The following is a 13,332-nucleotide window of genomic DNA, read 5'->3' as shown; positions in this document are numbered from 1 at the left end:
CTAATACTCTGGGAAGTACTAATTCCAAACCAGTGGATAGCAGAAAGCGTCTGTAATTATGGAAACGCAACTTGGCATAAACCATGCCTCTTGCTTCTCTCTCCCAAGATCAGACATTTGTAGATTTTTAAGGCCATAGGGATTCCCTGAATTAATTACTGCTTCAAGTCCAATAGCTGTGGTTAAACTACAGCATATAGTTTAGAGTCTTGATTTAAAAATTTCCAGTGACGGAGAATCTACCATAACCCTTGGTAAATCTTTCCATTGCTTAATTATCCTCACTGTTAAATTCAGATTAGAAATAAGGCAAATTTTTGACCAGTTTCAACTTCCAGCCATTGGATCTTGTTATACCTTTTTCTACTGGATTGAAAACAACAAATTTCTGTTGCCCACGGAGGTGCTTCTAGACTGTGATCAAATCACCCCTTAAATTTTACTTTAATCTACATAGATTGAGCTCCTTGAGCCTCTTGCTACTAGGCATGTTTTCCAAACCCTTTAATCATCTCAGAGCTGTCCTCTGAACCCTCTCCAATTTTTCAACACCTTTCTTGAGGGGTGTGGACATTAGAACTGGACACAGTATTCGAGTAACGTTTGCACGAGTGCCAAATGCAGAGAGAACATAAACTCCATTAGCCCATTTGGCCACAGCATCACAATGGGAGCTCATGTTCAGCTGATTATTCATCATGAACCCCCAAGTCTTTGTCAGACTCATTGTGGGTAGAGTGTCCCATCCTGTAAGTATGGCCTATATTTTTTTATTCCTAGATGTTTGACCTTACGTTTGGCCAAACTGAAACACACATTGTTTCCTTGTTCCCCAACATACCAAGCAATCCAGATCACTCTGTCAGTGACTTGCCCTCTTCATTATTTACCACTTCCCCAATCTTTGTGTCATCCGCACACTTTTATCAGTAATGATTTTATGTTTTCTTCCAGGTCACTGGTAAAAATGATAGAATGGAGACAAAAACTGATCTCTGCAAGATCCCTCTAGAAACACACCTATTCAGGGATGATTTCATTTACAATTACATTTGAAGACCTATCAGTTCAAAGTGTCATGCGGTACCAATTCCATGTCTTATAGAAATCTAAGGATACACTTACACTGCAGCTGGGAATGAGCCTTTCCGCTCCGGTAGACAGACTTGCGCTAGTCAGTGCACTAAAAATAGCAGTGTGCATGTAGGGGCACTGGCAGAGGCTCAGGCTAGCCATCTGAGCTCGGACCCACCTGCCCCACTGGGTCTGAGTTCAAGTCACTACCCTGTGCCTCCACCAATGCCCCAGTGCCCACACTTATTTTTAGCACACTCGTTCGAGCCTCACCAGCACAAATCTGTCTATTTGGGCCTGGATGCTCACTCCCAGCAGCACTGTGGACATGGCCTCAGTATATTACATCAACACTATTCATCTTTATCAACCAAACTTGTAATCTCATCAAAAATCTGAAGTTCGTGACAAGATCTATTTTCCATAAACCAGTGTTGCTTGGCATTAATTTATGAGAGTCTGTGTTGATTCTTTCTTAATCGAGTGTTGTACCAGCAAATCCATCATTTTGCCCAGTGCCTATAATTAAGGCGATGATTTAGTCATGGGTATTTTTAGTAAAGGTCATGGACAGGTCACAGGCAATAAACAAAAATTCACTCCTTGTGACCTGTCCATGACTTACACTATAAATACCCATGATTAAATCTTGGGAGGGGGGCACTGCTGCGAGGGGTCGCTGCTAGGGAGGTGGGGCCAGTAGCACCAGTTGCCGGGGGCTGCCACGCAGCGGCTGCTTTGGCCGCCCACAGGTCAGCTGTTGGGGGCCGCCAACAGTAGCAGCTCCGGCTGCATGTGGGGCCAGCCGCACCAGCTGCTGCTCAGGCGGTCCCTGGGGCCAGTTGCTTGGGTGGCCCTGGGGTCAGCCATGCTGGCCTCTGCAGAAATCACGGCGGTCACGGAAAGTCACAGAATCTGTGACTTCTGCAACCTCCGTAACAGACATGGAGCCCTAACTATAATTACTTGAATCATCCTGATTACCCTTTTTAAATGTTGGCAGGACATTAGCTTTTATCCAGCCCTCAGAAACTTCCCCAGTTTTCCACAATATATGGAAAATCAACATTAACAGTCTAGATTGCTCCTCAGCCAGCTCTTTTAAAACTTGTGGGAAGCAAATTATCTGGACCTGCTGATTTTAAAATGTCTAACTTTAGTAGCTGCTATTTAATAGCCTCCGTCCTGTTCAAATTGCTTTCAGTAACCCAGTTAACCAGTCAGGCTCCTATAGTATTAGCATTTGTACCTTCAGTAGGTTGCAGCCATTACATACAATGTGATTAAATATACTTGAGTGCATCTTGCACTTTATCCATTGGTGCACATACACATTACACTGTCTACAATTTTTGATAAGTCGTCTGCTTCAGAGATAAAATGTGCTATTTATTATGTCTTTTGATGTGCTGAATTCAAATATGACAATTAAAACAACTGATTGGCTACTGTTTCTAAGATATTTAAGTATTTACATTTTATGTCTATGTATATTGTGTAGATAGTAGAGTTTTAATCATAAATTGTAAACCTAGGTCTTTTCATGTGTTTATGGTTGCTTTACATGATAATATTTCACCTGTCCTGTTTATGTAACACTTTAAAAATCAGCAAAAGGGTTATGTAAATAAAATTTATTATGAAACAAAAGGCAAAAAACTATTATGTACATAGTTTAGTCCTTTTCAGTGTCTACTCGGCGCTTCTTGGCTTGTCTCTTGTATTCATTAAATGGAGCATCTCTTGTCACTGTCCAGCAATAGTCTGCAAGCATTGATGGGCTCCATTTGCCCTGATAGCGTTTCTCTATTGTTGCAATGTCCTGGTGAAATCGCTCGCCGTGCTCGTTGCTCGCTGCTCCGCAGTTCGGTGGAAAAAAATCTAGATGAGAGTGCAAAAAAATATCTTTAGTGACGTTGCAACCAAGGCTTTTGTCTGCCTTGAGGAGGTTTTCCACCAACAGCCTGTAGTTGTCTGCCTTGTTGTTTTCGAGAAAATTTATTACCACTAACTGGAAGGCTTTCCATGCCAGTCTTTTCCTTGCCATGCATGGTCAAATGCATCATCTCGAAGAAGTTCACGAATCTGAGGACCAACAAAGACACCTTCCTTTATCTTAGCTTCACTTAACCTTGGAAATTTTCCACGGAGGTACTTGAAAGCTGCTTCTGTTCTGTCAATGGCCTTGACAAAGTTCTTCATCAGACCCAGCTTGATGTGTAAGGGTGGTAACAAAATCTTCCTTGATTCAACAAGTGGTGGATGCTGAACACTTTTCCTCCCAGACTCCAATGACTGTTGGAGTGGCCAATCTTTCTTGATGTAGTGGGAATCTCTTGCACGACTATCCCATTCGCAGAGAAAACAGCAGTAATTTGTGTATCCAGTCTGCAGACCAAGCAAGAGAGCAACAACCTTCAAATGGCCACAAAGCTGCCACTGATGTTGTTCATAGTTTATGCACCTCAAAAGTTGTTTCATGTTGTCATAGGTTTCCTTCATACGGACTGCATGACCAACTGGAATTGATGGCAAAACATTGCCATTATGCAGTAAAACAGCTTTAAGACTCGTCTTCGACGAAACAATGAACAGTCTCCACTCATCTGGATCGTGAACGATGTTGAGGGCTGCCATCACACCATCGATGTTGTTGCAGGCTACAAGATCACCTTCCATGAAGAAGAATGGGACAAGATCCTTTTGACTGTCACGGAACATGGAAAACCTAACATCACCTGCCAGGAGATTCCACTGCTGTAGTCTGGAGCCCAACAGCTCTGCCTTACTCTTGGGTAGTTCCAAATCTCCCTAACAAGTTCATTCAGTTCACCTTGTGTTATGAGGTGTGGTTCAGAGGAGGAGGATGGGAGAAAATGTGGTTCCTGTGACATTGATGGTTCAGGACCAGAAGTTTCATCCTCTTCCTCGTCTGACTCAAGTGAGAATGATTCCGGTGCATCAGGAACCGGCAGTCCTTCTCCGTGGGGTACTGGGCGTATAGCTGATGGAATGTTTGGATAATGCACAGTCCACTTTTTCTTCTTTGACACATCTTTCCCAACTGGAGTCACCATGCAAAAGTAATAATTGCTGGTATGATCTGTTGGCTCTCTCCAAATCATTGGCACTGCAAAAGGCATAGATTTCCTTTTCCTGTTCAACCACTGGCGAAGATTTGTTGCACAAGTGTTGCAGCATATGTGTGGGGCCCACCTCTTGTCCTGATCTCCAATTTTGCAGCCAAAATAAAGGTGATAGGCTTTCTTAACCATAGTGGTTATACTGCGCTTTTGTGATGCAAAAGTCACTTCACCACAAAGATAGCAGAAGTTATCTGCACTGTTCACACAAGTACGAGGCATCTCTGCTCACTTTGGCTAAACAGAAATGTGTCCCTTTGCAAAATCAAACACTGACAAATAAGAGAGCACAACACTGTATGATTTCTAGAGCTGATATAGGGCAATTTGTTCAGCAGAGTGATGTAAGCTTCGTTATGATTGCATCATCCATGACTTCTAGGAATAACATGATGCAATTCATATCATGTATGACGCAATGCCAGCTTCAGATTGCATCATTCATTGTTTTGCCTAAAAAGCAAGTACTGTCTAAACCCAGTCATAGATTTATTCCTAGATCCAGTCAAAGATGTATTTTAGTCATTTCTGGTTTAAATTGAGATCCCTTCCCTTTATAACTCACTTATCCTCCGCCTTTCCCAAGGCAAGGGTCGTATATACTGACCCAATAGCATATCTTGAAAACTAGAGCCAATCAACAATTTTAAGCATCATTTTCGTTCTCAGTGGCCCAGAATTAGTAAAGTTTGACTACATTCATTTCAGAAGCATTTTGGCTGTAGAGCAGTGTTATAGGAGGACAGAAAGGAACGCAAATATAGGGCCCATTTTCAGCTGGTGTGGATCAACATAGAACATAACTGCATTGACGTACCGTTGATTTACACCAGCTGAAGCTCTGACCTATAGGGTGGTCTTATGGATACTTATTCCAGAATATTATTTCTTTAAAATGTCATTACAAACCTAAATCATTAGATCCCTCGAATATCATTTTGTTTTTTAATCATACTTTCTTCCCTCTATTTCCATCTCATGTAAGATGTCTTCTTTAAAGAGTGTTGTATTCTAGATACAAACTAGAGAACCTTGGCATTAGTACTGCAGTCAGCTTCCTTTCTCTCAGCACTGGGAGTAGCAGTTCCCTGCTTGACACCCTTCTGTGCTGACACCTTTTGATTTACATGTGTTTTTTTGTTTTTTTCCTACTCCCATAGCCTCAGCTGATTCTCCTGCTGCTGCTGTTGACTCTGAGACAATAACACTGAATAGTGGAACACTACAGACCTTTGAGATTCTCCCAGTAAGTAACAGAGAACTTGCCTTGCAATATCACACTTATTCTTTAAATGTGGTTAAATTGTTAAATTTTTGTAGCTGATTTCCAGAATGGGGGAGGGAGGAGGGAAAGTTTAATGGTGATTCTGAAGTTAACTTCTGTTACAAAATCTAGAGCAAAATGTGGACCTAGTTGTAATTAGTTAGAGCTGTGAAGGTTCAATGTGAAATATTAACTCTTGTGAAACCATCTTGTAGCAGTGTGTGTGTGTAATATTTTTTTTAATAAAAATCTTTCTTATAAGAGGAGTTTATAACATGAAAGACCCTTGCTGGCAAAAGATTCCTCTGTGCCTGTACCATTCATCCCACTATTGATAGGGCACAGTCTCACTACTATTACTGCAGGTAGTGGCAAATGTGGCTGAGGGCTCTGTGAGGCCATATCCTCACTGAACAGCTGTAGCAAGAGTGGCCTGTCTCCTCTTCACTCCTCTCTGGGAGCAAGACCAGGATGTCAAGAATCTCTCCTTATCTTCCCCCCATGGGATACTGGCATCTTTTATCTCCTCCCCGTTTCCATTTGGTCAGCCAGGACCCAATCCAGCTCCCATTGGGTCTTTCCATTGACTTCAATGGGAGTTGGATCATGTCCCGGCAGAGGAGCAGACAAGAAGTAACCTACCAGTGGGTGTAAATTGCTGTATTCCAAGTGGATTTAGGATAGCAGAACCTGCTTTTACCAGAGTGTAATTTCACTGTAAGATGTGTGAAAAGATTCTTCACCAACGCAGCTCAGGATTTTTACTCCAGTTTAACAAGGGGACATGGTTAACTCTTCTATCCATTGCTGAACAGGAGAGGGGACTAAACCGAACCCTGCACTACTCCATAGGAGAAAGTCCTTAATGCAGAGAGGCAGTTGCCAGGATTACAGATAATTAGTTCTTCACTAATTTAGCTAATTTAGTTTGTTGAAGAAAAATGAGATTTTACAGTTACTCCAATTAAATTGTGGTAAGTAACACAGGGAAGGAGTTATTTCAGTATGATTTCTAGCTAGCTGGATTCCCTATAAGTGAGTGCGCTAACATGGTTCAGGAAGTGGGGAATCTTTGTATTGACCTTTTTTTCCCTTTCTTAGTCCTTCCATCTCCAGCCTACTGGAACTCCCGGCACTTACTTACTACAGACAAGCTCAAACCAAGGCCTTCCTTTAACACTGACTACCAGTCCCACAGTGACCCTGACAGCTGCTGCCGCTCCTGCCTCCCCAGAGCAGATCATAGTCCATGCCTTATCCGTACGTATCTTGAAGAGTTAGAATGCTGAAACATCTTGGGAAAAGGATGGGCTAATAATTATTGCCTGTCAGCCGCTGTGGTTACAGCAGGTCCCTAGTTACCTCCGTATTGTGGAAGCAGAGAAAGAACTGACAGTATGCTAAGGTTACGAAGTAGTTCCCAATACATACACCTTTCTGACATGCTCATAACTTTCCAAAATATTCACTCTGGAGCTGAAATTTTCCATGCTCACTCTCCAGTCACAGGTAGAGTACAATTATTTTGGCCGTTTTAAAATATTGAAGAGTGAGAATTTCCCATTTAAAAAAAAAACCTCTTCAAACCACAGGCTGCAGAAAACTTGCTGAAGTTAAACATTTGGCATGGGTATAGACCTTATTGGAGATTAGTTCTTTGGTTGAAGATTAAACTGGTTTAATCATGTGATGTCTCCATCTAGTGGTTGGCCTCAACAAAATTAAAATCTGTTACCTACAACTTTTTATTTATAGGATTTTCTAAGATCTTATCACTGAAATCTTCACATCTATGAATTAATTTATCCTCCCACAACCTTTGTAAGGTAGGGAAGTATTGTGCCTGGTTAGCAGAGGGGGAAGCTAACAGATATTGAAAGTCACGTAGGAAATTTGTTGCAGCTATAGAAATAGTACTCTGATCTCCTGAATCTAGGACTATTATTTTAACTGTAACCACTTGGCTCAAGTGGTATGAGCTCGTGCTTTGGTGCTGAAGGTATCTGGTTTGATCACTGCTGATGACTTTTCTGTCTCAAGTTAAATAATACTTAAGCTTATCACTATCCTTCTTTGTTACAAACAGGAAGGAAGAAATGTTGTCTAGTGGTGAGATCACAGGATGGAGAATCAGGACTCTCCTGGTTCTAGCCGCAGTTCTGCCACTGATTCTCTTTACCTTGCTATGCGTCTCTCTATTTACTCCTCTGTAAACTAGATAGAACAGTTTCAACCAGGTTGCAGATTCATAGAGTTGAAGGCCAGAAGGGATCATCAGAGCATCTAGTCTGATCTCCTATATGTCACAGACCATTACATTTCACCCAGTTACCCATGTATTGACCCCAATAACTTGCGTTTGACTAAAGATAGGTGAAAAACCAACAAAGTGCTAAATACAAAATAAATAGTATCTTTTGTTAATGCTTCTTACAGCCAGAACATTTGCTGAACACAAGTGATAATGTCACAGTGCAGTGCCACACACCGAGTGTCATAATTCGCACTGTTGCTACTGAAGACATCTCCTCCGTAACCCAGGCAGAACTTACTGTCGATTCACATATTCAGTCAGCTGACCTGACAGATCCTCCAAGTACCCTGGAAGCAGATACTTTTCCACATGACATCCATCAGTCCAAGCTGAGTGATGAAGAGCAGTCTGCCTACATTGACGATGACTCCTCCAAATTCAGTGGCAGAAATAGCACCGAACTGTTAGATGGGGTGATGGTAAGAACTGAAGAGGAGATTTCAGATACAGACCTCAAACGTGAAGAGGATTCCCACTCCAATTTAACTGACACTTACGTCACTGAGGTAAGGAAGTGCATGATGAAACTACCAGAATATCTGAAACTACTGCCTCTAAGGCCTTGTCTACACTACCGGGGTAAGTCGACCTAAGTTACACTATTCCAGCTATGTGAATAACTTAACTGGGCTTGAGGTACCTTAGGTCGACTTACCCCATGTCTTCATTGTGCTGTGTCAACAGGAGATGCTCTCTGGTCGACTTACTTTACTCTTCTCAGAACTGGAGTACCGAAGTCGACGAGAGAGTGCTCTGCCATCGATTTAGCGGGTCTTCACCAGACCCGCTAAATCAACAACCATTGCATCGATTGCAGCACCGTGGATCTCCCTAGTAGTGAAGACAAGCCCTCAGGGAAAGAGAAAGTGATGGTTCAAAATAAAGACCTGATGAGAAAATTAAAGTGTCCTTATGAATGTGTCAATAGTGCTGCTTTTTAATTGTCTTCTAGTGTTTTAGCTGCACGAGCATTTTGTGGAGAGGCTTTTTCTGTCTCAGAACTTCGTAAACATGTTGGGAGGTGGTGGTAATTAGATCAAGGCTAGGGTTAGCGTTCAGATTCAGTGGCACAGAAATCTCACAAGTGGGCTAGGAATCTGTACTCCCCAAGTCCTCATCTTGAGGATTTTGCTTTAATGCAGATAGGTGGCATAACATAGTGTGACCCAGCTAGTATCGATCAAAGTAGTGTACTCATGGTTTTTGGTTTTAGGAGATAAACAAGCCAGCTATTTGTCTACCAAGTCACTGTCTTTTCTTTACAAATATATTGTGTGAGCAAGGGAGAGGTGAAGTACAGTATTTCTCACAGTCAACTTTTTACTCTACTAATCTTGCTAGTGTCCTCTTAGCTGCAGCAGACCTTTCATGACTTTTTTTGCAGGATTTGATTGGTTAAGCAGAATAGTCCAGTTATTAAATGCTCAAAACACTTCAGTAAAGATTCAGTTGTGAAACAAATTACAATCTCACACAGCTCCACATCTCAGATGCTGCCATGAGTTTATCTAAGTAAGTATAAAACTGGAGCCATTGTATAGGCTAGATACAGGAGTGGGCAAACTATGACCTGGGGGCCACTTCTGGCCCTCGAGCTCGTGCTGGGGAGCTATATCTGGGGCTTGCCCTGCTCCCGCGCTCCAGCCGGGGAGTGGGTTCGGAGGCCGCTCTGTGCAGATGTGCCAAGGCTACTGGAAGCAGCAGCATGTCCCCCCTCTGGCGCCTGTGTTTAGGGGCAGTCAGGGGGCTCTGCGCGCTGCCCCTACCCCAAGCGCCACCCCCACAGCTCCCATTGGCTGGGAACTGCGGCTAATGGGAGCTGCAGGGGTGGCATCTGGGATGGGGCAGCACACAGAGCCGCCTGGCTGCACCTCTGCATAGAAGCCGGAGTGGGGACATGCCGCTGCTTCCTGGAGCTGCTTGAGGTAACCGCTGCCCGGAGCCTGCACCCCTGACCCCTCCAGTGCCCCTGCCCCAGCCCGGAGCTCCCTCCCGCACCCTGAACTCCTCATTTCTGGCCCCACCCCAGAGCCTGCACCCCCAGCCGGAGCCCTCACCCCCTCCTGCACCTCAACCCTAATTTTGTGAGCATTCGTGGCCAACCATACAGTTTCCATACCCAGATGGGCCATGAATTGGAACAATTGATAGAGCTAAGTATCAAGAAATAAGACCAACTTGCATTTTATTGGGCTTGTTAGAGTTTGTTAGGTTAAATTGCACTTCCCCTTTAACAAACTGCTCTCCAAAATAACAGATATAACAGATGGTACAATTTTTTTTCTCAATCAGCCAGGAATCCCACTATAATTCAGACTGTTTGTTAGGTTTTGTTTCTGCAAGAGAACAGGTATGTACATTGAACCATCTCTCTGCTGTTCTTATGAGCAGGATCAGTACATCCTACATACAGTCCAAAGCTTCTGACCTTCCTCAATTTGCATCCTTTTCTTTTCACTTTAGTTGAAATGGATGCAATAATACATTTACATTTAAGGCAGTTTGAGAGCTCTGTCTGTTTTAGCAGTTGAATCATAGAATCACAGAATATTAGGGTTGGAAGGGAGCTCAGGAGGTCATCTAGTCCAATCCCCTGCTCAAAGCAGGACCAGTCCCCACTAAATCATCCCAGCCAAGGCTTCATCAAGCCTGACCTTAAAAACCTCTAAGGAAGGAGATTCCACCACCTCCCTAGGTAACCCATTCCAGTGCTTCACCACCCTCCTAGTGAACAAGTTTTTCCTAATATCCAACCTAAACCTCCCCCAGTGCAACTTGAGACCGTTAGTCCTTGTTCTGTCATCTGGTACCATTGAGAACAGTCTAGATCAGTGTTTCTCAAACTGGGGTCGCCGCTTGTGTAGGGAAAGCCCCTGCTGGGCCGGGTCGGTTTGTTTACCTGCCCCGTCCGCAGATCCGGCCGATCGTGTCTCCCACTGGCCGCAGTTTGCTGCTCCAGGCCAATTGGAGCTGCTGGAAGCGGCGCGGGCCGAGGGACTTACTGGCTGCCCCTTCCAGTAAACAAACTGGCCCGGCCCGCCAGGAGCTTTCCCTACACAAGCGATGACCCCAGTTTGAGAAACACTGGTCTAGGACCCATCCTCTTTGGAACCCTCTTTCAGGTAGTTGAAAGCAGCTATCAAATCCCCCCCTCATTCTTCTCTGCTGCAGACTAAACAATCCCAGTTCTATCAGCCTCTCCGCATAAGTCATGTGCTCCAGCCCACTAATCATTTTTGTTGCCCTCCGCTAGACTCTTTCCAATTTTTCCACATCCTCCTTGTAGCGTGGGGCCCAAAACTGGACACAGTACTCCAGATGAGGACTCACCAATGCCGAATAGAGGGGAATGATCACGTCCCTCGATCTGCTGGCAATGCCCCTACTTATGCAGCCCAAAATGCATAAGTAGTCTTCTTGGCAACAAGGGCACACTGTTGACTCATATCCAGCTTGGATTGTCACATAGGAATCAAAATAAATTAAGTTACCGTGTTCAGATTATGAAGACAAAAATGTTAGCAATTCAAAATCAAAACTTTCATGACATTAGCTATGAGTAAAGGTATGAAAAGATGTTAGATTGTTTAATTATTTTAGGAAGAAAAAGCAAATTGACTTGGTAATTCTCATTTGTTTATCCTCCTAGCTAAATGGAAGTTTGGGGTCTGTGCAGTTTCACTAGTGGAGATAGAGGGGATTATTTTAGTCCAGAGGAATACTCAGGAGTAGGAGTGACTCTAAAAAGGCCTCTGTAAACTTCACTTTCTGTATAAGACATTTCTCCCCGACTGCTGCCATTACAGTTGTCACAGTGTGTGGGAGGTATGGACTCAGGTTGCAGGGTTTTGATAACTATAGCTGGAAAAGTGCCCAGTTGCCTTTCCCACTATCCCCTGTACGTTGAGAGCCAGCTTTTCAGTGTGGGCCTAGGAACCGCTCCTCAGTGTTGGAAGGTCCAGCTATGCTGTGCTTTCTGCAGGCTGCTTCCTCATTGAATTAGGTACGTCATACTTTGCATTAAGTAGTGCAAGCTAAGATCTGGCCTTAGGATCTTCATGAGGGAGGACCCAGCTATGATACATGCATCGCATACATGTGTTCATTCGTACGCTGCTTGACATCAGCTGATAAGTGGTAACCAGCTGGGTGGCCAGTCACAAAGATGGTACTAATAAAACTGCCGAGAGGAACAGGTTTTAGTAAAACTGGCTGGACCATCCTAGCTATCCCTCTAAACAAGGGCCTCTAGCTAGCCCAAGCAGTCCACACTCCAGCTGTGAATCTGAACAATTTTCAGCTATTTTCATTCTGCCAATTCCAGCCACCCCTGCTGTTCTGCAATCAGCCTTTAGCTGACAGCAGTCAAGATCACTCTTTCTTAGCGGTGCTTAGAGTAGTTAGAACTTGACAGTGAAAGCAGCAGTTGTAGTTATGACTCAAGGAGAAGTGTCAGTAAGGTGTTAATTTTTTTCCCCTAACTTCCTTATTCAATTCACAGACAACAATTATATTTGTTGTACAAATAATGCGTGATTACAAGGCCAGAAAGGACCATTGTGATTTAGTCTGACCTCTTGTGTAAACACAGGCCATAAGACTTGCTTGAATAAATTTGGACTAGAGAATCATTTACCCCCCAAAAAGTCTTGATTGAAAAGTTTCCAGGGCTCCATCCCAACCCTTGGTAAGTTTTTCCAGTGGTTAAGTTACCCTCATTGTTAAGTTTGCACTTGATTTCTAGTATGAATTTGTCTAGCTTCAAGTTCCAGCCATTGGATTGTGTTTTTTCTGTTATATTGAAAAGCCCTCTTATCAAGTTTTGGTCCCCATGTAGATAAGTGTTGTAAGTATGTAACATACGTCTTACCACATCTAGAGATGAGTAGCCAACATGATGAGAAATTCAGTTTATAGCCATTGTGGTTCACTTAAAACAGTGCTTTTGAATCTGTCAGTCATTTTCTGTTCCCTCTAACTACTATTCGCTGTGAAAGAGATCTCAGCCGCAGCCAGCACGTAACTCAGTTTCCTAGAAGCAAATGTTTCTGTATCTCATTATGGATAAACCTCTCACATCTTATCCTTCAAACTCTCATCATGCAGGACCTAGGTTCTCCAGCCATAGAAGAACAAGTTGATCAGTCTGCAATAGACGACGAAACTGTCCTTATTGTTCCTTCACCCCATGGTTTTATCCAGACATCAGATGATATAGACAATGAATCAGTCTTACCTCTGACAACATTAACAGGTAATATCAGACAGTTGCTTAGTGCAATTGGCCTGAAACAAGATTCTTTAGTTCAGGGGTTTTCAAACGTCATTGCACTGTGACCTCCTTCTGACAACAACCATTACTACACGACCCCAGGAGGTGGGACCAAAGCATGAGCCTGCCACGCCGGGCAGAGGGGCCCAAGCGCTTCAGCCCCACGTAGGGGGCCTGTAACCTGAGCCCCGCCACCCAGGGCTAAAGCCCTCGGGCTTTGGTTTCGGCCCTAGGCAGTCCAGCTTGGGCTTCGGCTCTGGGCCCC

General features: G+C 43.6%; 1 protein-coding gene across 1 annotated transcript in view; it reads left to right on the top strand.

Annotated features, from left to right (window-relative positions):
* DMTF1 (cyclin D binding myb like transcription factor 1) overlaps positions 1-13,332 on the top strand; it is a 65,449-nt gene that overhangs the window by 50,106 nt on the left and 2,011 nt on the right. The window contains exons 13-16 of the mRNA XM_034765385.1: positions 5,378-5,463; positions 6,583-6,741; positions 7,918-8,301; positions 12,902-13,049. Coding sequence (XP_034621276.1) covers positions 5,378-5,463; positions 6,583-6,741; positions 7,918-8,301; positions 12,902-13,049 — 777 coding nt within the window. The remainder of the gene's footprint in view (positions 1-5,377; positions 5,464-6,582; positions 6,742-7,917; positions 8,302-12,901; positions 13,050-13,332) is intronic.

This window comes from Trachemys scripta, chromosome 1, assembly GCF_013100865.1.
Source record: "Trachemys scripta elegans isolate TJP31775 chromosome 1, CAS_Tse_1.0, whole genome shotgun sequence".
In the NCBI taxonomy this organism is placed as follows: Eukaryota; Metazoa; Chordata; order Testudines; family Emydidae; genus Trachemys; species Trachemys scripta.
The sequence above is the reverse complement of the archived record's forward strand: the minus strand, read 5'-3'. Positions and strand labels throughout refer to the sequence as shown.